The sequence below is a fragment of the Geotrypetes seraphini genome, chromosome 19 (genome assembly GCF_902459505.1).
Source record: "Geotrypetes seraphini chromosome 19, aGeoSer1.1, whole genome shotgun sequence".
Taxonomy (NCBI): domain Eukaryota; kingdom Metazoa; phylum Chordata; class Amphibia; order Gymnophiona; family Dermophiidae; genus Geotrypetes; species Geotrypetes seraphini.
This window is the reverse complement of record NC_047102.1, coordinates 14,849,700-14,875,836: the sequence shown is the minus strand read 5'-3', so window position 1 is coordinate 14,875,836 and position 26,137 is coordinate 14,849,700. Positions and strand designations below refer to the sequence as shown.

Genomic DNA, 26,137 nt, shown 5'->3' with positions numbered 1-26,137 from the left:
CTTTAATCGGCATGGTAATTGACCGTGCCGTTAAAAACCAATTAAAAACTCATTTAAAAAAAAGTAGTCACTGGGAGGCATCTTCTAGGGTAGGCGTCATAATTGCGTCTACAGCAAAGTGCCTAATGTCACCTAAGATCAAAGTAGGTGTGGTTAGGGGTGGAGATGACCTTAGGCACCGCTAGGCTCAATTCTCAAAAGAACTTAGGCAACTGCAATGCAGGCCAGTAAAACACTAGCCTACATTACCGGCCCCTGAGTTTTGTGATATGCACCGTTGGCCTTGATTCTTTAAATCAGGGGTCTCAAAGTCCCTCCTTGAGGGCCGCAATCCATTTGGGTTTTCAGGATTTCCCCAATGAATATGCATGAGATCTATGTGCACGCACTGCTTTCAATGCATATTCATTGGGGAAATCCCGAAAACCCGACTGGATTGCGGCCCTCGAGGAGGGACTTTGGAGACGACTGGACAAGACCAAACATGGGCAACTCCGGTCCTTGAGGGCCGGAATCCAGTCGGGTTTTCAGGATTCCCCCAATGAAATATGCATGAGATCTATGTGCACGCACTGCTTTCAATGCATATTCATTGGGGAAATCCCGAAAACCCGACTGGATTGTGGCCCTCAAGGAGGGACTTTGAGATCCCTGCTTTAAATGGTGCCTAGGCGTGATTGACCAGTGTCTAGAGCTGGTTTTGTAGGCGGCTGTTGACTTAGCTGACGTGTACAGAATCAAGCCCTCCAAAGTCGTCAACTTATCAAACGGTGCTTGTAAAGGAGGTGATGGACTCTTGTCTTAGGTCATTCCTTTTCTGTTCCTAGAGAAGATCAGTGAAGCAAATTGTTCTCCATCCGGAATTTAACATGCTCACTATGGGACAAGATGTCGCCCTCCTGCAGCTGAGCGAACCCTTCCAGTTCACTGCCTACGTACGACCTGCATGTCTTCCAGCTACTGATCGCGTGGTTCAGCCGTCTAGCTTGTGTGTAGTCACCGGATGGGGTGCTCAGGAACAAGGTACATTACTGCACGTATCTGTCTGTCTTCCAACATTAAGAGCAGTTTAACCAAAGGAATGTTCTTGTAAATCACCCTGTTATTGCACTTGGCACATTGGCTACGTTCTTACTTTCCTGTTCTTGATAGAACAGCTGCCAGCAGGACTTTATTGAAATGGGCACACGTGGCGTTGCATGATAGATTAACTCATTTTTTATGTCGTGTACTAGAAATAACACGATTGTGGGTTTGTTTTTTTGCATTGTACGTTTACCGCTGGACTTGCATGGTCCAAAGTTGTGCTCTTTTGTGACCTGGAAATGCTCAGAATAACTGCATGTTTTAAATTGGTTATGAGAGTTTTATGACATTGATATGTTTCCACTGTAGATAAAGAAGATGCAAGCAATAGCCCATGTAATCAGTGGCGTAGTAAGTGGGGGGAGGGCGAGGGGGCAGTCCACCCTGGGCACCATTTTGGGCATCCCTCCTCCTCTCGTCCCCTGCCTCTTCCCATTCTTCCCCTCCTCGTATGCAACTCCCCTTCTCTTCCCCCCATGCCTCTAGTTGAAGTTGTTCACAGGAAGTGACGTCAGAGGGAGAGCCTATGGGGATACGAGGAGCAGTTGTTGACCTCCTCGAGCAACAACTTCAACTAGAGGTACAAGGGAAGGGGGGGGCGTAGACAAGGGTGGGGGAGGGGCACCACCACCCCGGGCACCTCTCACCCTTGCTACACCACTGCATATTATTGATCTTATAACTAAAGAAAAGACATAGCAAAGATTATTAAGCAAAGGTTCTGATGCGGAACATTTAGAATTCTAAGCCTGCTATGTTTGACTTTTGAATTGCTTTCTCTCTTTCCTTCCCAGGTGGAAAATACCCTAATAAACTGCAACAACTTGAGGTTCCCATCCTCACTAATGAAGCCTGTAATGACTACTACCCACAACACCCTGGGGGAATCACTGAGAAGATGTTTTGCGCCGGATTTCCACTACGGAATGGCACGGACTCTTGCACAGTGAGTCCTAGCAATTGGTGACTATAGAAAGTGAGCCGTCTGGACCCTGTACTTTCCCATTGCAGCCATTGGCTAATGAAGTGGTCAAAGAAGATTCTAAGTAAACCACAAACCAATGGCTTAGTAAAAGGGGAGGGTAAGTTAGGCACCTACATTGGCTAGGCACCTAACTTTAGGCGAACAATATAGAATTTGTCACTAAATCATCATAATTTAGTACCTCTTAATTCAATTGTCTTAAATACAACAAATATCTTAAATGATATTACATTTAACATTCATGTCCTCTTTTTGAATTACAAAAGATGGGGTATTCTGGCTGCCACCATCAGCGCCTCACCCTCATCTCCCCCACCCACACCTTCTCCAATTCCCCCCTGCTGCGTGTGTCCCCCCCCTTCCCTTGTACTTCTAATTGTGACTCTCCCTCTGATGTAACTTTTTATGTGCGGCGCCCGGAAGTGACATCAGCGGGAGAGATGATGCGATTGCGAAGAGCACATTGAAATCGTTGCTTGTGGCGGTGAACAACTGGAGGTTTGGGGGAAGGGGAGGGGTGGAGAGTAGGTGGGGTGTCAGCGCCCCCACCAACATTGCACCTGGGGCAGAATGCCCACCTCCTTACTATGCCACGGGCCACCATTAAAGTGTTTCGCTAGGAAATTGAAATGAATGTGGTGACAGACAGATGTGGTTGAACAGGGATCATTTTTCGTAACACCATCGGTAGAGGGTAGTGATTGCAAATTTATTTGTATTACATGTGGAGACAGCTGTAACATTTTCTTAGTGTTTATGTTGAAAGGCAAAACATCGTTCAGGTTTTGGGTGCGATCACAACAGCATAAAGTCATTCTGAGATATGGAGATGCTTTCCCCCCCCCCCCCCCCCAAATTATGAGGCTTCACAGTTCAAGTGAGGTTGCCAGTAAAGCAAAATAGCTCCTGAAGAAAGTAAAACAAGTTAGTGATGTTTTTTCAAAGCTCAGACGTAAAGAGGGTAGTTGTAACCATCTATATTACATTACATTACATTAGAGATTCTATTCCGCCATTACTTTGCGATTCAAGGCGGATTGCAAAAGATTTATAGAAGGTGGGTTACAAAAGAAGATCACTGGTCAGTTCCAGTGAGGGTAAAGAGTAGATCAGGTAGAATTGGTGAGCCAGGAAGAAGATGGGATGAAGGAAAGGTATTCGTGGTGCTAAGACTTTTTCAGGGATGCTAAGATTTTTTCAGGGATTTCAGCATCCCTGAAAAAGTCTTAGCACCCGACTCACCGTTACTACCTGATCTACTCCATATATGAAGGCCTTATAGGTGTTTATTTTAAGCTTATTATCTAAGCAGTGGTTCTTAAACCTGTCCCGGGGGACCCCCCAGCCAGTCGGGTTTTCAAGGAATCCCTAATGAATATGCACGAGGCAGATTTGCATGTCTGTCACCTCTATTATAAGCAAACCTGCCTCGTGCATATTCATTAGGGATTCCTTGAAAACCCGACTGGCTGGGGGGTCCCCCAGGACAGGTTTAAGAACCGCTGTTTTAAATTCTAAGTCTCTTAGTTGTAAGCGGGGTATAAATTTGTAAAATAAATAAACAATCGAAAGCGCAAAATGAGCGCACACTGCCATGCAGAGTACCACAAAATGCTTTAACACAGTGGTTCTCAAACTTAGATGATGTAAAAACAGGTATAAGTGTTTCAAGTTTTATTGTTTTTAATATACCGACCATCAACGTGTATCTGGCCGGTTTACAATGCTAAAAAAAATAAAATAAAAGGTAAAATAGTAATTGTATATATATATGGGGGAGGAGTGAACATTAAAAAGACGATAAACAAGAACTTAGATGAATTTGGGGGTAATAAGGGAAAGGGAGGGTCAATAAGTACATTATTAAAACAAAATTTAAAAGAAAAGGGAGGAGACCAGATAACCACTGCAGAGACAAAAAAAAGACCTCCCCAAAACACACACACACTCTCCCCCAGTGTTCACTGACACCCCTCACACCCCTGCAAAGATCGGAATAAAAACGTACATACCTGTCTCCAGAAAATGAGCACATACTATAGGAAAGCCTAGTAGCGCTGAATACAGGTCTCTTAAATAGTCTGGGGGGAGGGGCTAGTGAACCATAGAGAGGAGGACCCAGGCCTACAAGCCACTCTAAACACTACGTTCATGGTGAAAAATGTGAGCCCACCAACACCCCCCCAAACCCTACTGTACTGCCATTTAGGTGCCACCTGCAGTCATAAGGGCTATTGGGGTTGTAGACAGGTGGGTATAGTGTGGTTTTTTTTTGGGGGGGGGGCTCACCATATTCTATAAAGAGTTCTGGTGAGATGTTTATGTGACACCCTTTTTGTGAAGTTCACAGCAGTGCCCTGTAAGGTGCCCCACGGCTCTGTTTCCGTGTCTTTGTGGACGGTCCATCACAATGCTGGCCCCTCCCAAGTCCAAATGGTCTTGTTCTGGGCATTAGGGACATAGACAAATTTTTGAGAGGAGGACCCAGGCCTACAAGCCACTCTAAACACTACCTTCATGGTGAAAAATGTGAGCCCACCAACACCCCCCCAAACCCTACTGTACTGCCATTTAGGTGCCACCTGCAGTCATAAGGGCTATTGGGGTTGTAGACAGGTGGGTATAGTGTGGGTTTTTTTTGGGGGGGGGGCTCACCATATTCTATAAGGGAATTCTGGTGAGATGTTTATGTGGCACCCTTTTTGTGAAGTTCACAGCAGTGCCCTGTAAGGTGCCCCACGGCTCTGTTTCCGTGTCTTTGTGGATGGTCCATCACAATGCTGGCCCCTCCCAAGTCCAAATGGTCTTGTTCTGGGCATTAGGGACGTAGACAAATTTTTGTTTGAAAATGTGGTATAAAGATAGACATACGCAGTCTGGATGATCAATGGCCTGGACGTCCAGATAGATGATAAAAAAAAATATATAGATATACTATATGTATATATTCTAGACGTATTTTTTGAGAATGCCCTAAGCCCCTTCGTTTCCTGCGTATGCCTATCAGCACTAATGAAATGTTAAATAGTAGTAGCAGTAATTCTTCCTCTCCAACTGATTCACAGAATAATTACTTGGAACTGACACTTCTACTGTATAATCAATGCTGTTCTGGTGTTTTGCCTGTAGGGTGATTCAGGAGGCCCTTTGGTCTGTCAGGAGGATTCTGGGCTGTATGTGGTTTTTGGAATCACAAGCTGGGGTTTTGGCTGTGGAATGAGCAACCACCCAGGAGTGTACGCCAGTGTCCCTGCTGTCATTGACTGGATTGGCCAGAACGTTTATGATGCCGGTATGAAAGAAACAGTGACACTGTAGCATACCTTACGGAAACCTGATTGCTATCTCATAGAAACTTCAGCAATAGCCTACAACAGTGTTCTTCAACCCTGTGACACCTATGGAACGGCGGAAATAAAATAATTATTTTGTGGATCCGGCACCGGTCCGCAGACCGGCAGTTGAAGAACACTGGGCTAAGTCGTGCCCATCTCCACCCAATCTCCCGCCCCAGACCCCGCCCCCATAATAGTACTAATTGTAACACCATTTTTTCCATCCATTTTTCATATATACACACATACAATATAATCATATTAACAACACATAATGGTTAACCACAAAATTAAAATACACAAAGCACACTGTATGCTTTTCAACATTAATTCCTACCAGAAAACAGATAACCCCATGCAAATGCAGGACCAAAAACTAAAAGTACTAATATATACAAACAAACCCTAAGATGCAAGACTCTGCAAGCAGTACAACTCCAGAGGAAAAGAAACAAATGCATTTCTTCCTGAACAGACAAATCAATCGCTAAATAAAAAAAAGAAAAGCATTTTCCCTACCGTTGTTGTCTCTCTCCCTCCATGTGCCTTGCCTTCTGGCCTGCCCCCCGATATTATCTTCGGGCTGGTCCACGGTGCGATCAACGCAGCGTCTTTGGGCTGGCTCCCTGAGTGCTGCATTGCACAAAGCTGTGGGCAGTGTCCCACGCCTCATCTGGAAGCCTTCCCTCTGACGTTGCGACGTCGGAGAGAAGGCTTCTGGTTCAGGCGCAGGACACATGTAGGAGCCTTTTCCCACGGCTTTGTGCACTGCAGCACTCAGGAAGCCAGCTCGAAGACGCCACATTGATCGTACCGAGGACTGGCAGCTACAGAGCAATCTCTTGGGCTCGATGGAGGTGCCGGCCCTGTGGACCGTCAGAAAATTTCTGCGGACCGGCACCGGTCCACAGACTGGCGGTTGAAGAACACTGGCCTACAAAAACTGGGTGACTATCATACAAAACTAATGGGGCAATAAGGAGCTTGGAGTAGTCAGTAGTTTTAAAGCCACTGACAACCACAAGCTGAATTAGACTATGATATTCAGTCATGTCCAGGCACCAGCACTGAATATAGGTCTTCGATGGACCCAGAATTTATGTAGGTGCTGGCTGATGTTCCGTGGAAGGACCAATCTCTCTAATTAGGCAGTGTTATATAGTAGAGAATGGCATGGGGACAAATTTGTCCCTGTCCTCGCAGGAAATCAATTTCCTCATCCCGTCCCTACGAGTTTTGTCCCTGTCCCATTCTTGTAAGCTCTGCCTTCACTGCACAAGCTTTGAACACTTATAATTTTAAAGTGTTTGAGGCTTGTGCAGATGAGGACGGAGCTTAGGCATTGGTGGAATGAGGCATTATGACATCACAATCTGAGCTCTAGAATGTTGCTACTTATGATTTTAAAGGGTTTGAGTCTTGTGCAGTTGAGGATGGAGCTTAGGCATTGGTGGAATGAGGCATTATGACATCACAATCTGAGCTCTAGAATGTTGCTACTTAGGATTTTAAAGGGTTTGAGGCTTGTGCAGATGAGGACGGAGCTTAGGCATTGGTGGAATGAGGCATTATGACATCACAATCTGAGCTCTAGAATGTTGCTACTTATGATTTTAAAGGGTTTGAGGCTTGTGCAGATGAGGACGGAGCTTAGGCATTGGTGGAATGAGGCATTATGACATCACAATCTGAGCTCTAGAATGTTGTTACTTAGGATTTTAAAGGGTTCGAGGCTTGTGCAGACGAGGACGGAGCTTAGGCATTGGTGAAATGAGGCATTATGACATCACAATCTCAGCTCTAGAATGTTGCTACTTATGATCTTAAAGGGTTTGAGGCTTGTGCAGATGAGGACGGAGCTTAGGCATTGGTGGAATGAGGCATTATGACATCACAATCTGAGCTCTAGAATGTTGCTACTTAGGATTTTAAAGGGTTCGAGGCTTGTGCAGACGAGGACGGAGCTTAGGCATTGGTGGAATGAGGCATTATGACATCACAATCTCAGCTCTAGAATGTTGCTACTTAGGATTTTAAAGGGTTCGAGGCTTGTGCAGACGAGGACGGAGCTTAGGCATTGGTGGGATGAGGCATTATGACATCACAATCTCAGCTCTAGAATGTTGGCTTGTGCAGATGAGGACGGAGCTTAGGCATTGGTGGAATAAGGCATTATGACATCACAATCTGAGCTCTAGAATGTTGCTACTTATGATTTTAAAGGGTTTGAGGCTTGTGCAGATGAGGACGGAGCTTAGGCATTGGTGGAATGAGGCATTATGACATCACAATCTGAGCTCTAGAATGTTGCTGAGGACGGAGCTTAGGCATTGGTGGAATGAGGCATTATGACATCACAATCTGAGCTCTAGAATGTTGCTACTTATGATTTTAAAGGGTTTGAGGCTTGTGCAGATGAGGACGGAGCTTGCAAGAATGTGGCACAGACAGGAAAAGAACTCGCCAGGACGGGAAAATAAGTTCCCGTGGGGACGTGGAAAAATTTGTTCCTGGGTCATTCTCTATGGTATATTAACGAATTTCTGAATTTATATGGGGCAATAAAAAACCTAGGATAGCTTTAAATTTGCTAAAGGCACCCAGGATGTATGGAGGCGTAAATATTCCTGATTTTCGCAGCTATCAAATTGCATCACTTGCTAAATATGGATCACAATGGATCACATATACTCGCTCCCAATCCGCTTCAATCCTACCCACCTGGCTGGAACTAGAAGTCTCGGTCTGCAATCCAATCCCTATTAATATCATTCCTACTATGTCTACTCCCTCCAGACTAAAACCCTTCTCTCTATTCCCAGCCACAACCACAGCACTCCGTACGCTAGATCGCAAAGCTACTCACTCAATTTTTGCACAGAGGAATATGGCCCTCTGGAACAACCCAGTTATTAAACACAACAAAAGAGTTTTTAATTGGACATCCTGGAGTAAGTTGGGTATATGGCAGGTCCAACAGCTCTATCACAATAACACTTTGTATACTATCACAGATCTCATAGCAACTTATCCAACCCTTCTTGGCAAACAAGCTCAGTGGACGTTATTGTCCTCCGTACTCTCTTCCATACATTACTCAGTTAATTCATGTATTAGTAAATGCAGTTCACTGCTTGAGACACAAGGAAAAGCAATATCATACTTCTACAAAATACTACAAGGGGGACGACCCTTATCCGATATAAACATCCAGCGTAAATGGTCACAAGATCTTAATGTACAACTTTCTGACAGGGAATGGATTAGGTTTTGGACGAAGGTGAATAGACCTCTTCTCTCGGCAAATATGACACAATCCTTGTATTTTCTTATGAGAAGAGTGGTGTGGACTCCACATAGAATGAAGCTAGCACATTTAAAAAATGATGATCTCTGTTGGCATTGTCTACAATGTCCAGGTACTTTAGCACATATGCTGTATAACTGTCCTAAGATTTTACCTTTTTGGACGCAAATTTGGTCCTTAATTAGTTCTGTAACCAATTGTACTGCTGACTTATCATTTGACATCATAATTATGAGATCTCTCCATCCTTGCTTTAAGACCTGTACCTGTGAGCCAGAATTGATTGATATATTGATATCTGTGGGTTTACTACATATTTTGCAAAATTGGAAATCCGCTTCTCTGTTGAATTTCACTTTTTGGTGGAATTCTATATGCCTATATAAAAAATATGAACAGCATGCTTTTGACAAGAAGAGGCCTAACCTTTTAATTTCACTAAGTGATATTTGGACTCCCATTGACAACTACTTACAATCACTTTAATTATGTGATTATCATACATTTTGTGCAAGTACTCTCGGAGGTTATATATCCCGCAATATTATGATATTCTCTGCCAATTTCTGTACTCTGTTTTTGTTACATGATGCACATTTTTTCCTTTTCTTCATTATTCAATAAATAAATTGAACTAAAAAAAAAAAAAGAAACCAAGTACTGTAAATGTAACTAACTATTGCCAATGTTTACTATGAGGGTTCTTCAAAAGGTTTCACCATGCAGGTAGTGATGTAATTTGCTTTTGAATTATTTAATAAGTAATGTTAAAAAAAATAAAATAAGTGTGGAAACGTTTTGAAGATCCCTCATGGTAACATAGTAGATGTTACCCATTTAGCCTGCCCAGTAAACTGGGTAGGGTTTCACCTACCTTCAGATAACCTTCCCCCAAATTACCCACCTTAACACCTTCCAATTAAACAAATACCATCAATAGATTGTAACCTACCCTCTCTAACTGCATTCCATATGTATTTTTCATACAGTTCTTCACTGTCAGTTTAATTTCCATCCTATAAGTTCACATAGAATTTTTCTTTTTTCAACCATCTTTATTTTCTCTTCTTTATTAATTTCCAGGTACTTTAGTTAGATTGTGAGCCTTCGGGACAGTAAGGGAATTTTTTAAGTACCTTCTTACTTCTCATTTATAATCTTAATGTATATTTTCTTCAAACCGCTTAGAACCTAACGGATGTAGCGGTATATAAGAAATAAATGACATTACATTACATTACATTAATTACAGATTTAGGAGGCACAGTATTGGCATAGCAAAAATCATCTTCTCTGCTTAAATGCATATTTTAAAATACGGACCCTTCTCTCCTCTCTGTCACACCATGGAGTAGGTGAGAAGAGTAACATTCCAGAATGACAGACCAGCGGGCCAATGCTCAAAACTTAATGCCAGCGCGAGACTACATTTAAACATGGTCATTAAATACCCTGTGGAAAGCTAAAAAAAAAAAAAATAAAATGCTGTCGGGTACATTTAGTGCTGGTAAAGATAACATCAGGTCCAGGGCAGCCCTGGTGGTCCAATGGGACCCCGAGGCAGGACCTGACACCTACCCTTCCCCCAACCATGCAGTCAGGACCCAAGGATGCATACCCGCTCTGAGTCAGGACCTGAAGAATCCCTCCCTCCCAAAGCAGGACCCAGGGATAGCCCCCCCCCCCAAAGCAGGAACCAAAATCATCTCCCTGATAGCTTACGGACCCACCCTGCCATACCTTTAAAAACATCCAGGAGGAGGGAGTAAGCAAGTAAAGTTTTTCAAATTTATTAATTATTTGGTATAGCGCTCTTTAGCAGGAGCCATCAGAGTGTCATCAACAAAATGGGAGCACCCCAGTGTATTCTGGGATGTACTAGGTGGGGCCTAACTACAAAAAAATCCCTGCCTCCTGGATTTTTTTTTTTTTACAGGTGTATCAGGGTGGGCCCCTAGGTCACCAGGGAGATGGTGTCAGTTCCTGCTTTGGAAATGAAGTGTCGGGTCCTGATTTGATAGAAGTGTCAGATCCTGCCTTGAGGGGAGCTGCCTCAGGGTGCAGGTCCGGGCCTGCTGGGGGGGTCCTAGCGGACCACCAGGGCTAGGGTTTTGGAGGTCGGGGTGAGCAGCAAATTACTGCCACGATTTTATTGCAGCATAAATTTGCATGCTCATTACTCTGAGCATACCATGCAAAATTTTCAATGCTGAATGCTGGATTTACAGTAGGGTTTCCTTTACCGCAAATCTTTTGAGCACGGGACTGTGGGACTGGGGCAGCTCCGGAAAGCAGCTGCACCCCGGCCCGTCCCTATCAGAGAGAAGAGAAGAATTCAACAATCAGCCGTGAGTGATAAGGAGTTTCCGTTTAATGGTGTTCCATGCTCTTATTCTTTCAGATAAAAATAACTCTGCCACTGGGACACATCTTGCCAGGAAGGAAGAATCTTCACTCGCACAAGATTTGACAAACACAGATGTCGTTACAGATGGTATGTTTAGCCATTTCTCTTCTTGAATATTCACAAAGTTTTGTACTATAAAATGGACAAGATGCGTCTTTGGTGAGTAGAATTGCAGGTATTCTGAAATTATTCATCCAACAAGCACTTTGCTTTTAAAGGAATGATGGTACATATAGTATGAATCCATCCAGGGACAGCAGGGATGACAAGGGTGGCCACACAGGGCCCGGGACTTAACTGAGTCGGCTTTGCAATGGGTGGCTGACCTAGGGTTACCTTTTTTTTTTTGAGCCGCAAAAATCCAGACACGTGGCCCTGCCCTAGCCCCTCCCAGTTCAGCCTTCAGCCCAGCCCCCCACAAACCTCCTCTCTTCTTCACCGAGAAGCTCCAACCGTGTCTGGAGAGCCTGGATGCAGAGGTGTGTGACGTCATCCGCACATGCTCAGACGCCCTTCATATGCGTCTGGATCCCGTCTGGGCCTTTCCAAAACCCAGACAAACTGCCAGGTTTTGGAAAGTCCAGAGGACGTGTCCAGGTTTTCCTGGACATCTGGTAACCCTAGACCAGGGGTGTCAAAGTCCCTCCTCGAGGGCTGCAATCCAGTCGGGTTTTCAGGATTTCCCCAATGAATATGCATGAGAGCTATTAGCATACAATGAAAGCAGCGCATGCAAATAGATCGCGTGCATATTCATTGGGGAAATCCTGAAAACCCGGCTGGATTGCGGCCCTTGAGGAGGGACTTTGCCACCCCTGATCTAGGGTTACCATATGGCCCCAGAAAAAGGAGGGCGGATTGAGGCATCCGGGTTTTACTTCCATTGCTTTAAATCAGGGATCTCAAAGTCCCTCCTTGAGGGCCGCAATCCAGTCGGGTTTTCAGGATTTCCCCAATGGATATGCATGAGAGCTATTAGCATACAATGAAAGCAGTGCATGCAAATAGATCTCATGCATATTCATTGGGGAAATCCTGAAAACCCGGCTGGATTGCGGCCCTCGAGGAGGGACTTTGCCACCCCTGATCTAGGGTTACCATATGGCCCCAGAAAAAGGAGGGCGGATTGAGGCATCCGGGTTTTACTTCCATTGCTTTAAATCAGGGATGTCAAAGTCCCTCCTTGAGGGCCGCAATCCAGTCGGGTTTTCAGGATTTCCCCAATGGATATGCATGAGAGCTATTAGCATACAATGAAAGCAGTGCATGCAAATAGATCTCATGCATATTCATTGGGGAAATCCTGAAAACCCGGCTGGATTGCGGCCCTCGAGGAGGGACTTTGCCACCCCTGCCCTTTTCCATCTCCTTCCCTCCCCCTCTCCCTTAGTAATCATGCTCCTGTACACTGATACTCTACACTGCACCACTGGCCAGCCCTTATGTCTTTTCCCTTCCCCCTCCTCCTTTGGTTTTGCTTTTATCAGAAAGATTAATACCATTTTATTGACACTTTGCCTTGACTTCCGGGAGGGTGCCTCCAAACTGGTCCGCCCAGGGCCCTGCAATAATTAAAGCTGGCCCTGAATCCATCCTACATATTGTGAAAAATCCTCAGAGAGAGGGCAAGGTACTTTCAATATATCAAAATCTTGTCCTTAAAAAGTCCTTCACTGTGTTGAACTGAACTGTTCATCGGAGAAAAAAAAACAACCACCCCCATACGCAGAGAGTGCTGGGTGACGGGGTCGGGGTAGGGAGCTGTAATGATTTTTGTCACAGGGATGGATGGGTTGGGGTTACCATATGGCTCCAGAAAACAGAGCACGGATTGAGAGATCCGGGTTTTACTTCCATTGCTTTCAACGGAAGTAAAACCTAAATGTCTCTTATCAGTCCTCCTTTTTCTGAAGCCATACGGTAACCCTAGGCCGGGTGACAATGTTCTGAGAAATCCTTATGGGATAACGGACAGGAAGTGTTGTTGTTAGGGTCACATTTTGCAGACCCTGTTAGCGTGCCCCTGAAGGCTCCTTTTGCTGAGATCCCAGTGTCTATCAGGGGTGCTTAGGGTGTAATGTCATCCAGCTCACCAGTAGCCTACAACAGCTCACAATCGCTCACTTTTGTTCTTGTGCAGACGCTCCACTGGAGAAGAAGAATGCTTCCGACCATTCGGACGACTTTGAGAGAGTTTATTTTGCAACAGGCTGTGAGGATGTGGTCGTACTGCATTCCCCAGGAGAAATTCAGCTGTCTGCCTCACCTGCTGTTTATCCCAATGGCTTCAGGTAACACGGAAAAAAGCAGACATTTATTGATTTATTTAGTCGAATTTCTAGCCCTTCTTCCCAGAAGGGCCCAGAACGGGTTACAAGTTTACATACAGCACATAAACAGAACAACTTATCAAAAGGATGAAGAGCAGTACTAGAAATTCCTATGTACGTGCTTTGGGTACCGGGTACTGGGTACAGTAACATGGCAAACGATGGGCAACAAGGATGCAAATTCACATATAAGATAGTCAGAACAGCAGATTAAAGGGAAGGACAGCAGCAGAGGGATAATTCTTATGAACTGTATGGAGAAATGAATACAAGATTTGGGGGGCTGAGCACTGTAGCATGGCAACCGATAGGCCCTGTAAGTAAAGCATTCGAAGTATAGGACAGTTTTTGGCATTTATGGTTTGGGTACACGTAGTAGGGAGATAAGATCTTGCATAGTGTTTGCACCGAGTGCGCGCCTCAAGATGTACCCCCTCTTCTACGAAACCGCGCTAGCGCAGAGAGCCGCGCCGAATGGCCCGTGCTGTTGCCGACGCTCATAGGAACTCGGAGAGCGTCGGGGAGCAGCGCAGGCCATTTGGCGTGGCTCTCTGCGCTAAAAACCGCTAGCACGGTTTCGTAGAAGAGGGTGTTAGTTCTGCCTGTATGTCAAGTGGAGAGCACATTTCAGCGTGGCAGAATAATGTTGCTGAGGTAGCAATAGAGGTTAGGGGCGTGTTTGCGAGAGTAGGGTAAAAAGGTGGGCTTTTACTGCTTTCCTGAAGTTTAGTACGCCTGTCCATGATCTAATGACCCTGCTTTACCTATTAGCGAAAACCTAGAGGGTGGTTAATGGGGGGGTGGGAGGGAATCTTGATTTAATTATTCACTTTTCTGGAAAAGAACTCAAAAGACCATCAAGCAAGTTTCTCTGGGATGGGAGAGGTTAAGGGGTGGGGGTTCAGTAACTGGAGGTAAGTTAGGGACCCTCTTATACAATTTCCCCCTTGAGGCCCCTCAGAAGTTTCATTTGAATTAACCATAAACAAGCCATACATTTTCAATTTCATTTTTTCCCATCCACGGAACTGCAAGCCAAGACATCACATTGTAATTATTCGCTTTTGTCTGTAGTTACTATCGACAATAAGTACCAAGGGGAAAAAAGTACCCCAGTATCAGAAATACCCACTCAGATCACCTCACCCATCATATTTGGACATAAATACTCGATCTGTAGGGCTAGCAGGATTTCTAGAAGACAACAATATGATATGCTCTCTTGCACTAACGTCAGTATACATTCCAATAAAACTGAAAGTGTTTATTTACATCAGGAGATCTGATAGGACAGTTATAGAGACTCTGCTTTCATATGAATGCAATGTCATTTCATGGTTTTACACCTAAAAAGTATACAAGCCTACAGAACTGGGACCAAATATTCTTTAGTTTCAAATACCTGACACTGCCAGTGTTTCGGCCAATGGTATGCATCAGGGGTCTAATAACATACAAGAAAATTAAATTCAAAAAACATATATATTATTAAAAATAATCATGTTTTTATACCAGGACAGGAAAATCTCCAAATTTCAAGGTTTTTCTGATATAAATAAGGTGTGTGCTGCATTTTGGGAGTAATATAAGTAACATACATTACCCTTTCCACAAAGAGAGCACTCTGTTGGAAAATATTATACACTTGCATGCACTATTCAAAAATATTTTTTAAAATGTATTTTATTTATTTAAATATTTTTATACATCCAGGTATTCAAGCATTTTTACCAGTCTGTCCTGGTGGGCTCACACTCTATCTAATATACCTGTGGCATTGGAGGATTAAATGACTCGGTAAAACACTCCACAATCACAAACTCAAGGGACAAATTATTCAAACTCCAAAAACCCTTGAAATGCAATTTTCTTGTTCCCCAAAACAATGGGATGAAATTATATATAATATTTCAACTCTGGTTTGCCATTCATTTCTATAACAACTTGTTTTGCCAAACCAGAGTTGAAATATTATATATAATTTCATCCCATTGTTTTGGGGAACAAGAAAATTGCATTTCAAGGGTTTTTGGAGATTGGATTAACCCTTTCAGGACCATAAGGATCGTAGGCCAATTTTTGTGGTTTTGACGACATTTTTATGGTAAAAAGGGCTTGCAGATGCCAAAACATTGATTTTTTTTGTGAAATATCATTATTTTTATTTAAAAAAATCACACTTCTGGCTTATGGACAGTGTGGCAAGTGAATCTTCTCGTCAATCTGGCAACGACGCTAATGAATGAATGTCGGAACCGGTTTGTTTACATAAAGGCAGTATCATATGGAATCCGTACATATCAAATTTAGAACTGTAGACTATCCCAATCAAAATGTATAGGATTTTAAAGTTATGGGACAAATATGTCCCTTGGTCCTGAAAGGGTTAAGTGACTTGTCCAGGGTCACATGGAGCAGTGTGGGATTTGAGCCAACAACCTCAGAGTCCTGAGGCGGCAGTTTTAATCACTGCGCCAAAGACCAGCATACTGTTCTGGCATTGCCTTTGAAACAACAACAAAAAAAAACCCATTCTAAAAATCGTAACAAAAGAAAAAGTCCTATAACTGACCCAGGAAACTAAGAATCCGTTTTACAAAGACATAGCAACGATTCTCCCACGGCAAATACACTGAACCCATAGGAACTGAATGGACTTTGGTGCATTTTCCAGGGGGGGAATCGTTACCGCAGCTTTGTAAAAGGAGCCCTAAATGAAAATTTTTAGACTGAACACACCTAACCATAAATTCAAATAAAGTCTACTCAAACCTAGTTTATTAGCTCTTGTCCAGTCAGGGTGTCAGTATTTCCACAATGAATATGCATGAGATCTATTTGCATACAGTGGAGGCGATGCATGCAAATAGATCTCATGTATATTCATTGAGAAAATCTAGCTGGGTTGCAGCTCTCAAGGACCTGAAGATGGATACTTCTGACTTAGACGAGTACCCATCATCGTTGTATCGCGGATCTCTTTAATATTCTTTGGAGGCATTCGATAAATAGCTGAACATTAAGAGGTAAATTGCAACGCTGTCTCTCAAAAATATAATCCGCTCAATAAATTATTGCAAATTCCATTGCCCCCCTCATCCCAAAACAGGGCTGCAGTTCAGGACTGGTTTTCAGGGCATCCCTAATGAATATGCATGAGAAAGAGTTAACCTAGGTAGTATCGCCGAAGCGCGCAGATCTCTGTCGAGTCTGGCAACATTTTCATGCGTTTGACAAACTGTTTTTTTCTGTTTGTAATTGAATCAATCTGTTTTTGCATTTTATTGGTTTTAGACAACTTTTATCATTGTTTTGTGTTCTATTAATAATTACTACTTTTTGTATGATTATTCACCTCTGTAGTGCATTGGAATTTAATTGGTCCTCCCCTACTCCCTTTCCTGAGGCTTGTATACATCTGTAGGGGTTTTCCTAGGTATGTTTTCCTGTGTTCATTGTACACATCCTAAAAATCTAACCGAGACCCCAGCCTATGTGCAGTATACCAGCTCCTCCTAGGCAGATTATTATTAAGTTTCCTTTCAGACTTGGACTTATTTTCTCTACTTACCGGTTTCAGGTGCCAATGGAGGATTATTGCTCCAAAAGAAGATCGTATTAAGTTAGAACTTAAACAATTGCAAACTAATCTGAAGTCTGGCAAATCTTTTCTGGTCATATACGAAGGAATTTCTAATGAGAAAACTCTTATAGGTAGGAAAATGTATTTTCCCCCCCTGCAAAAATTGATTGTATATAAACCTGTAAAAGCCAATGGTACAAATGCATCTAAAGCAGTGGTTTCATACTCATGAGGCCCACCAGGTACTATTTTGAGGCCCTCTGTATGTTTATCATAATCAGAAAAGTAAAATAAAACAGTTTTTTGATCATATGGCTTATTAGCTATAAATGACTTAGCCAAAAGGAAAGATTTATAAACTATAAAGAGTTTTACTTCATTTCTTTAATAAGACATTAACTATTTTTTCTGCGGCCCTCCAAGTACCTCCAAATCCAAAATGTGGCCCTGCAAAGGGTTTGAGTTGGAGACCACTGCCAAAGGTCCATCAAGCCCAGTATCCCGTTTCCAACAGTGGCCAACCCAGGTCCCAAGTACCTGGTAGAAACCCAAAGAGGAGCAACATTCCAGAGCTGAGATTGTGATGTCATAATGCCTCATTCCACCAATGCATAACAGACAACCTCACCAATGATGTCACAATGGCTTGATTATTTTTATACTTGGCTCAGATAAGAGCACAAGAGCTGCCATAGTGGGACAGACCAAAGGTCAGTGGTCTCAAGCTCGCGGCCCGCCAGGTACTATTTTGAGGCTCTCGGTATGTTTATCATAATCACAAAAGTAAAATAAAAAAGTTTCTTGATCATACGTCTCTTTAGTTATAAATTAGAATATTATGATTAAGACTTAGCCAAAAGGAAAGATTTATAAACTATAAAGAGTTTTACCTCATGCAAAATTGTCATTTCTTTAAAAAGACATTAACTCTTTTTTTCTGAGGCCCTCCAAGTACCTAACAGATCCAGAATGTGGCCTTGCAAAAGGTATGAGTTTGAGACCGCTGATCTAAAGCAATGATTCTTAACCTTTTTTGAATCAAGGACCCCTTTAAGAATCTGATGAAAGCTGTAGACCCCCTGCCCCAGAAATATTCATATAAACACAACTTTGCATGCAGTGAATATAATGTACTTTATCGAGACTTGATTGTTTCATTCATATATGACATACACAAAGTATTATTAAACTTTAAAGTAAACAATATAAAAAAACAAACCACTCCCTTTTTAATGCAAAAAGTAATGGCCACTCATTATAATTATAAAAAAACATACCTCTTGTGCAAAATAAAACAGACGTTTTGCACTACCATTACTACATCTACTCTCTCGTTATCTGTGAGATAAATCAACAGTACCGGGCTGTATAGTGAATATAAATGTTTTTATCTGACCCTCACGGACCCCCTGAAACCCATCTATGCACCCCAGGTTAAGAAACCCTGATCTAAAGCAACAGCTTAACCCAGTTGATCAGAATTTGTTTCTACCATGATTTGAGAGTGTCGGTGATTGTCTGGAAGAATTTGGTCTCTCTTTGGTAATACTGTACTTCCTCCCCAGACAAGTCAAAGATCCCTCCTCTCACAATTATATAGAGGATATCTGACTGCAAAACTAGGGTTGGGTTTTTTTCAAATGTTCTTTTTTACTTCATATTTTTAAAGACCAACAAAGAACCAAGAAGGTGGATAATACAAATTGTTCCTACTCTCTCTGCAACAGATTTTTATTTCTTATGGATAGGCTTGATTCCACCATTGCATAACACACAAGGAAGAACTGTACTTCGAATTAGTAAGAATAAACTTAAGAGCCATACACAGCAAAAGATCTAGCAGTTTTTAAAAATAAGCACCTAAGCCCATGTTGTCTGTGCCGATGTCTAATGCATGGTAAAAACTGAACTAGCAGCTTAGCATAGTTTAGGTGTTTAGCCTCTCAAGCTTTGAACAAATACTGCTAGCAAGACAGAGGGTCAAGAAGAGCCAGTTGTGTAGTAAGGGGGGAGGGTCAGTCCTCCCCAGGCGCCAGCACCCATCCTCCTTCTCATCACTGTACGCAGCGCTGTACATTTTGACATTTATAGATGGTCCCTGCTCGGAAGAGCTTACAATCTAACTTGGATAGACAGACAATGACATATAGGGCTGGGGTGCAGAACCCAAGGTGAGAGGAGTTAGGAGAATGAGTTAGAATTAGTTAGAATGAGAGAAATATATTTAAAACTTAGGCTTTTCTCAGTGGCGTAGTGAGGGTGAGCGGTGCCTGGGGTGGTGGAGCCCCACTTAGCTCCTTCTCAAACCCCCCGCCACATGCTCCTTCCCTTTCCTCATAGCTCTTTAATTTTCCCGAATTGGTGTCGGCTCTTTCTGACATCACTTCCGGGTCCCGTGCCTAGGAAATGACATCAGAGGGAGAACCTATACTGCACCAAATAAAATAATTAAGTTAGGTAGCAGTAGGGTACCTACTGCCATCTAACTTATAGTTTTGTTTACAGAAGCTGATTCTAAGGGTCTAGGCCAGGGATCTCAAAGTCCCTCCTTGAGGGCTGCAATCCAGTCGGGTTTTCAGGATTTCCCCAATGAATATGCATGAGATCTATGTGCATGCACTGCTTTCAATGCATATTCATTGGAGAAATCCTGAAAACTCGGCTGGATTGCAGCCCTCAAGGAGGGACTTTGAGACCCCTGGTCTAGGCCCTCTTACCTAATCAGACTTATTGTAGGAGAACTGGGAGTAGTTATGTATGTGTATACAAACACCAAATGATTCGCCTATCCATGACATTTGTCCTTTTCATTTCACAGGGAACTTTACTGAAGAAGATGTTCCTTCTACCATTTGGTCCACTGGGTCTGCAGTCACAGTGGAAATATTCACGTCTTCCCATGATCCTTCATATAAATTATGGATGTATTATTGGTTCCAGGACTCAAAATAAAACTGTCATATCACTAGGCCTCTATTCTGCATATTCCTAAAGACTGGTGAAGGCGAATATTAATTCTCTGCCCTACAGATTTTTACTGCATTGCATGCCTATGAAATTGGTGGAGTACAAGCCATGCTGTTTTGTCTTTTTATTCATAAATGCATCTAATGAATAGAACTTTGAATAGATTGGGATTGTAACTGTTCTGTGTTATGCTCTCATGCTTTTCTGAAGTGTGATATTCTATGCTTCCTGAACTGATTCATAAATTGTATATATTTTCTATTTTGGTTGAGGTTACCAAATAACCTTAAGTGTGTGTGTTTGAATAAGGCATAAAGACCCAATATTTAGAATATATATTTTATAAATACCCATTGGGTACATACAACCTGTAATAATGTTCACTTATTTCCCTGCTTCACCTTTTAATACAATTTATGTGGTCAAACTTTCAAAATGACAGAATCTGGGGGGAACTGTTTCAAATGGCTCAAGGATGTAGAAGAGTGTTGATTCCTCCAAGAATTACTAAGTGATATACTTTTCCTGTAATAGTGTTAAGCCCTAGAGGTGCAAAGCTTTATATGCACTGATTCATCAGAATCTTGCAGGCAGTCCCATATTACTCTTCCCCTTCCTGTCTTCCTTTTCCCTTCCTGTGTTGGATTAGCTCCTCCCATAAAAGGCCCATATAAGGAGATGGGCTCCTTTGCAGCAAGAAAATGAGGCACTAGTGAAGGTTTCCTGGGATCAAATGTGTGAGTAAAAAGGGAAGAAATTAGGAAAGTATACCAAGAAATGTAATCAAATGATCTTTTTCTTATTAGTCATTAAAACTCTCTATATAGGCAAATCTAATATATTAGTACTATATTCATCACACTTTCAGCATTCAACTCTCATGCGTACAATGGGTATTGCAGAATCACTGCTTCATTATTTGCTAATGTGCAATTTTGGGGAAGGCTTTCATGATACAGGATGTATATTTAAATATTTACCTCAAAGCCCTCCTTTCCACTTAAAAGAAATAAACAGTTATTTTTTCCAGGGTCATGTTATACTGTAGAATTTTTGTGTATTTCTGTTGGAATTTATGGTTATGGATCATGCAACTTGTACCATCTTGTTACATGTTATTCAATTATGGATGACTGAGAAAAGAATCGCAGTATTGCCACCATCATATTGGCTGCATCTTGGCAGTCCAGCAGCACGGTGTGCTTGCAACCACTGAGGTCTTTCCCTCTATTTCACAACAATTGAATACATAACTTGTTCAAACCTGATTGTTGGTTGTGATTGAGCATCTTTTGATTTGACTTTTTGTTTATGAGTGCTAGTTTGTGGATTCTGTGTGATGGCAGTGAAAATCTATACCGACTTCCTGGAAATTCTTTGTGTAGGGTAGAATCATAGGCCTAGATGCACAAAAATCTTACCGACTGGATCACTGTTAGCTGAAGCTGACCAATTCCCCAAAAGCAATCGATGTACTAACAAGTTTGCATACGCAAAGCCCTAACAGCAGTGATAAGGAAAGCAGCCTCCTGTCACTGCTGTTAGGGCTTCTGGTTTTGTTTTCAATGGCACAGATGCTGTGCATGCGTTAAACACAACCTGTCCCATTAAAAACAAAAAAGTCTCCCGTGCCATGCCCTCCCACCCTGCACTGGCACCCCGAGCCACCTTCCACCTCCCCTCCTGACCCGCTGACCCGCAGCAAAATGGCAGGAGATGCCCACTCTCTTCTGCCATGAAGGAACTCCCTCCCCCCCGCCTGAAATAAAAGGCATGAGGGATGCCCACTCCCTCCTGCCTCCGGAGGCCCCCCTGCCCTGTACATCTTAAAAGTTGGGAGCAGGAGGTACTGAGAACATCTTCTGCTCCTCCTCCCTCTAACTATGACACTGGGCCTTAGGCCCCGCTCTGGTGCATCATGTGATGCAAGGGGAGGGGCCAAAGGCCCTGATTAGCTTAGATACCACAGAACCCCTTTCTTGGGAGGAGTCTGAGACATCTGAGCAAATCAGGGACATCCTTAGGCTCCTTCCTAAGGAAGTCCCTGATTGGCTCAGATGCCTTAGGCCCCTCCCAAGAGGCCTGTGGTGTCTGAGCCAAACAGGGCCTTAGGCTCCTCCCCATGCATCACATGATACACAGGGAGGGGCCTAAGGCCCTGTGTCATAGCCAGAGGGAGGAAGAGGTAAGGGATAAGGGGACCTGGAGGGACAGGGGGGTTCTCTGGTGGCAGGAGGGAGTGTGCATCCCTCCTTCCTTTTTTCAGGTGGGGGAGGGAGTTCCTTTGAGGTAGGAGGGAGTGGGCATCCCTCCTGCCATTTTTTTTGGGGGGGAAGGTCCCTCCTGCTGTTTGTTTTAAGTTTGGGGGAGGAGCTGTGTCTGTCAGGGGTCGTAGTGCTGCATTTGTTGGTGGTCATTGGGGAGGGCTGTTGGGGAATTGTTTCTTTTTTTTATGGGACATTGAAAAAAACCTCCAGACAGACTAGTCATTAACACAGTTACCGACAGATCTAGAGCAATCTGGTTTTACGATCGGTAAGGAGGGAGGAAGGGGGCACTAACTTGGTACACAGGAGGGAGGGAATAGAAAGGGACAATTGTTGGGCCTGAGTGTGTGAGTGAGAGGGAAAGAGATGGTGCACATGGGGAAAGGAAGAGGAAAATTGGGCATCGAGAGGAATGAGGTAAAGATGCATGGGAATAGAAGGATGAGAGAGATGTTGGTTGGGGAATGGAATGAGGTCTGGAGGAACATAATAACATAACATAGTAGATGACGACAGATAAAGACTCGAATGGTCCATCCAGTCTACCCAACCCTACCCACTCTTTATTTTTTTTTTAAATCTTTATTCATTTTTAAACTTATAAGTGTGATAACATATCCATACAAATAACCATAAATATATCACTTAATAATCAACAATGATACATATAATATTCTCTTATCTCCCCCCTCCCCACCCTTATCTATCATATAATCAATACTTATACAACATGTAACAATAAAAATACCCTCCCTCCCACCCCATAATTGAACTTGTAAATTTAAGGGAAACAAGATTTTTCTAATCATTACAATACTTTGTTAATGGCTCCCAAATATCTTGAAATTTCCTGAAACAACCCTGTTGTATCGCAATAAGTCTCTCCATTTTATAAATATGACATAAGGAGTTCCACCAAAAATTATAATTTAATCTATTCCAATTTTTCCAATTATATGTAATTTGTTGAATGGCAACCCCAGTCATTATAAGTAATAATTTGTTATTTGTAGATATCTGACTTTTTGCTCTCATTGCCATACCAAACAGCACAGTATCATATGATAATGCCACAGGGTTATCTAATAAACAGTTAATTTGGTCCCAAACTGATTTCCAAAAATTCATAATGAATGGACAATAGAATAATAAATGATCTAAAGTCCCTGCTTCGAGATGACAGTGCCAACATTCATTAGACTTAGAGCTATCCAATTTTTGTAAACGAACAGGGGTCCATAAAGCTCTATGTAACAGAAAAAAAACAAGTTTGTCTCATGGATTCCGACACTGTACATTTCATCCTCCAAGACCAAATTCGTACCACTCTTTAAATTACTGATTTAATTTATATTTTCCTTCTTCATGTGAAAAAGAAAGAAAGAAAGAAATATTGGATGCACAGTCAGAAGAAGAAAGTGCAACCAGAGACTCATGAAATCACCAGACAACAAAGGTAGGAAAAATTATTTTATTTTCAATTTAGTGGTCAAATTGTGTCCGTTTTGAGAATTTATATCTGTTGTCTATATTTTGCACTATATCTGTCTATTTTTGAATAGTTGTTACTGAGGTGACATTGCATATTTTAAAGTCATCTGCCTTGACATTTTTGGAAAACCCCCGAATATAAATGATAATTAACATTTTCTCTACGTACCGTGTGCTTTGTGGTTACCATTGTGTGTATATGAAAAATGGATGGAAGAAATTGCACTATAATTAGTATTATTATTATGGGGGTGGAGTCAGAGGTGGAGTTTGGGCAGGGGTACTCGGTTGGTATTTGTTAGGCTTACGGGATACTTGGAATGAAAAGGTTGAAAAACACTGTTCTAGAGAAAGAGAGGACGGGGGAGCAAGAGCAATATCAATCAGATTGTGAGGTGAAGCTGAGCTCAGGCATTTAAAAAAAAAATAAATAAATTATATATATATATATATATGTGTATGTCTGTATGTATGTGTGTGTATGTATATGTATGTGTGTGTATGTATAGGTATGTATATGTATGTGCGTGTGTATGTATATGTATATGTGTATGTGTGTGTATGTATATGTATATATGTGTATGCATATGTATATATATAATATCTTCACATATAGAGAGGTTTATAGTAGTTCAACCCACAGACCTCAGAAATGCCAAGGAGTATGTTCAGTTATCTTTAGAGAACATACAACCCTAAACGGCACCCATAGTCGTCATAGGTCTTTATTTTAATGTTTTTGCATTTATTTAGTAACTTATATATTTTTTAGATAATTGTATCAAAAGGTACTCATCTTAGCTTTCATCTATGCGGGTGGGGGTAGGCACTCCGACATAGGCTATGTTTCGCCCCAACGGGCTGTATCAAGGAATCCCCCTGCAATAATATATAGTTATTTAGCGTTGTAGCATTACAACATTATAATAATTCTTAACATATAAGCGTAAGAAAACATTCTACAATACCTTATATCCAGCGACTCATGCTTCCCGCTATAGAATTTTAAATCGGAAAACATGGCCGCGGCGTTTGTAGCTATAAATAGCTGATTTCGTTTCTAACGTAATGACGTCCTTCAGGCGGTTAACTAGACCGGGGGTGTGTCTGACGCCTGAAGGACGTCATTACGTTAGAAACGAAATCAGCTATTTATAGCTACAAACGCCGCGGCCATGTTTTCCGATTTAAAATTCTATAGCGGGAAGCATGAGTCGCTGGATATAAGGTATTGTAGAATGTTTTCTTACGCTTATATGTTAAGAATTATTATAATGTTGTAATGCTACAACGCTAAATAACTATATATTATTGCAGGGGGATTCCTTGATACAGCCCGTTGGGGCGAAACATAGCCTATGTCGGAGTGCCTACCCCCACCCGCATAGATGAAAGCTAAGATGAGTACCTTTTGATACAATTATCTAAAAAATATATAAGTTACTAAATAAATGCAAAAACATTAAAATAAAGACCTATGACGACTATGGGTGCCGTTTAGGGTTGTATGTTCTCTAAAGATAACTGAACATACTCCTTGGCATTTCTGAGGTCTGTGGGTTGAACTACTATAAACCTCTCTATATGTGAAGATATTTTTGATAAACTATTTGGAGAGGTTTCTAAATATAGGAGCTGGTTATAATAGTATTTGTATGTATATATATATATACATACAATAGTTAGACGGAGTGAGGGCGGGAGGGGGGAGTCGCGTCCGTGCGTCCCTGCTTAATGTGCTTCGCATGCGCAGAAGAAACCACCCCTGAGTCAGGGCCACGGATTACAGAACACGCAGGTAGGAGTGCGCATGCGCGCTTAGGGTATTATTATTAGTGATAGTGTGTGTATACTTACAGCCATCCATTTTGTAAGTGCACAGGGCTCGGGGACTATTCCTGCCCTGACCAGTTAGGGCAGACATTGGCAACTCCGGTCCTCGAGGGCCGGAATCTGTTCGGGTTTTCAGGATCTCCCCAATGAATGCGCATTGAAAGCAGTGCATGCAAATAGATCCCGTGCATATTCACTGGAGGAAATCCTGAAAACCCGATTGGATTCCGGCCCTCGAGGACCGGAGTTGCCCATGTCTGAGTTAGGGCATGGTAATGTAGGAATGCCCACTCTCCGTCCCCCAGTATGGTGCTCGGTTAGCTTGTGCCCATTTGTCACTTTGGATGCTATGCTATATTTTCAGCTGTGTTTTGGAAAATGAATTAGGGGCAACCCTAGAATTTTACACTGATTTTTACTCCCCAGCTGACTGGGGCAAGGACCTGAATCATTTGGAACACCTTTCATCTATTTAGACGACTTTTTAAAAACATATTTTGTTCTCTAGATTTTTTTTGGGGGGGGGGCAATCGATGCATCCACTTA

The 26,137-nt window shown here is 42.4% G+C and overlaps 1 protein-coding gene across 6 annotated transcripts in view; it reads left to right on the top strand.

Annotated features, from left to right (window-relative positions):
* The window catches only part of OVCH2 (ovochymase 2), a 94,496-nt gene extending 73,228 nt beyond the window's left edge, over positions 1-21,268 (top strand). For 5 of the 6 annotated variants that reach the window (XM_033928240.1, XM_033928239.1, XM_033928236.1 and 2 more), the window contains 7 exons: positions 828-1,023; positions 1,881-2,032; positions 5,201-5,363; positions 11,115-11,207; positions 13,261-13,411; positions 17,031-17,164; positions 19,852-21,268. In XM_033928240.1, the coding sequence (XP_033784131.1) occupies positions 828-1,023; positions 1,881-2,032; positions 5,201-5,363; positions 11,115-11,207; positions 13,261-13,411; positions 17,031-17,164; positions 19,852-19,985 (1,023 nt within the window). In that variant the 3' untranslated portion in view covers positions 19,986-21,268. Of the gene's footprint in view, positions 1-827; positions 1,024-1,880; positions 2,033-5,200; positions 5,364-11,114; positions 11,208-13,260; positions 13,412-17,030; positions 17,165-19,851 lie in introns of those variants that run through there. The other variant, XM_033928241.1, reaches the window with a different exon arrangement.
* The last annotated feature ends 4,869 nt before the right edge of the window (positions 21,269-26,137 follow it).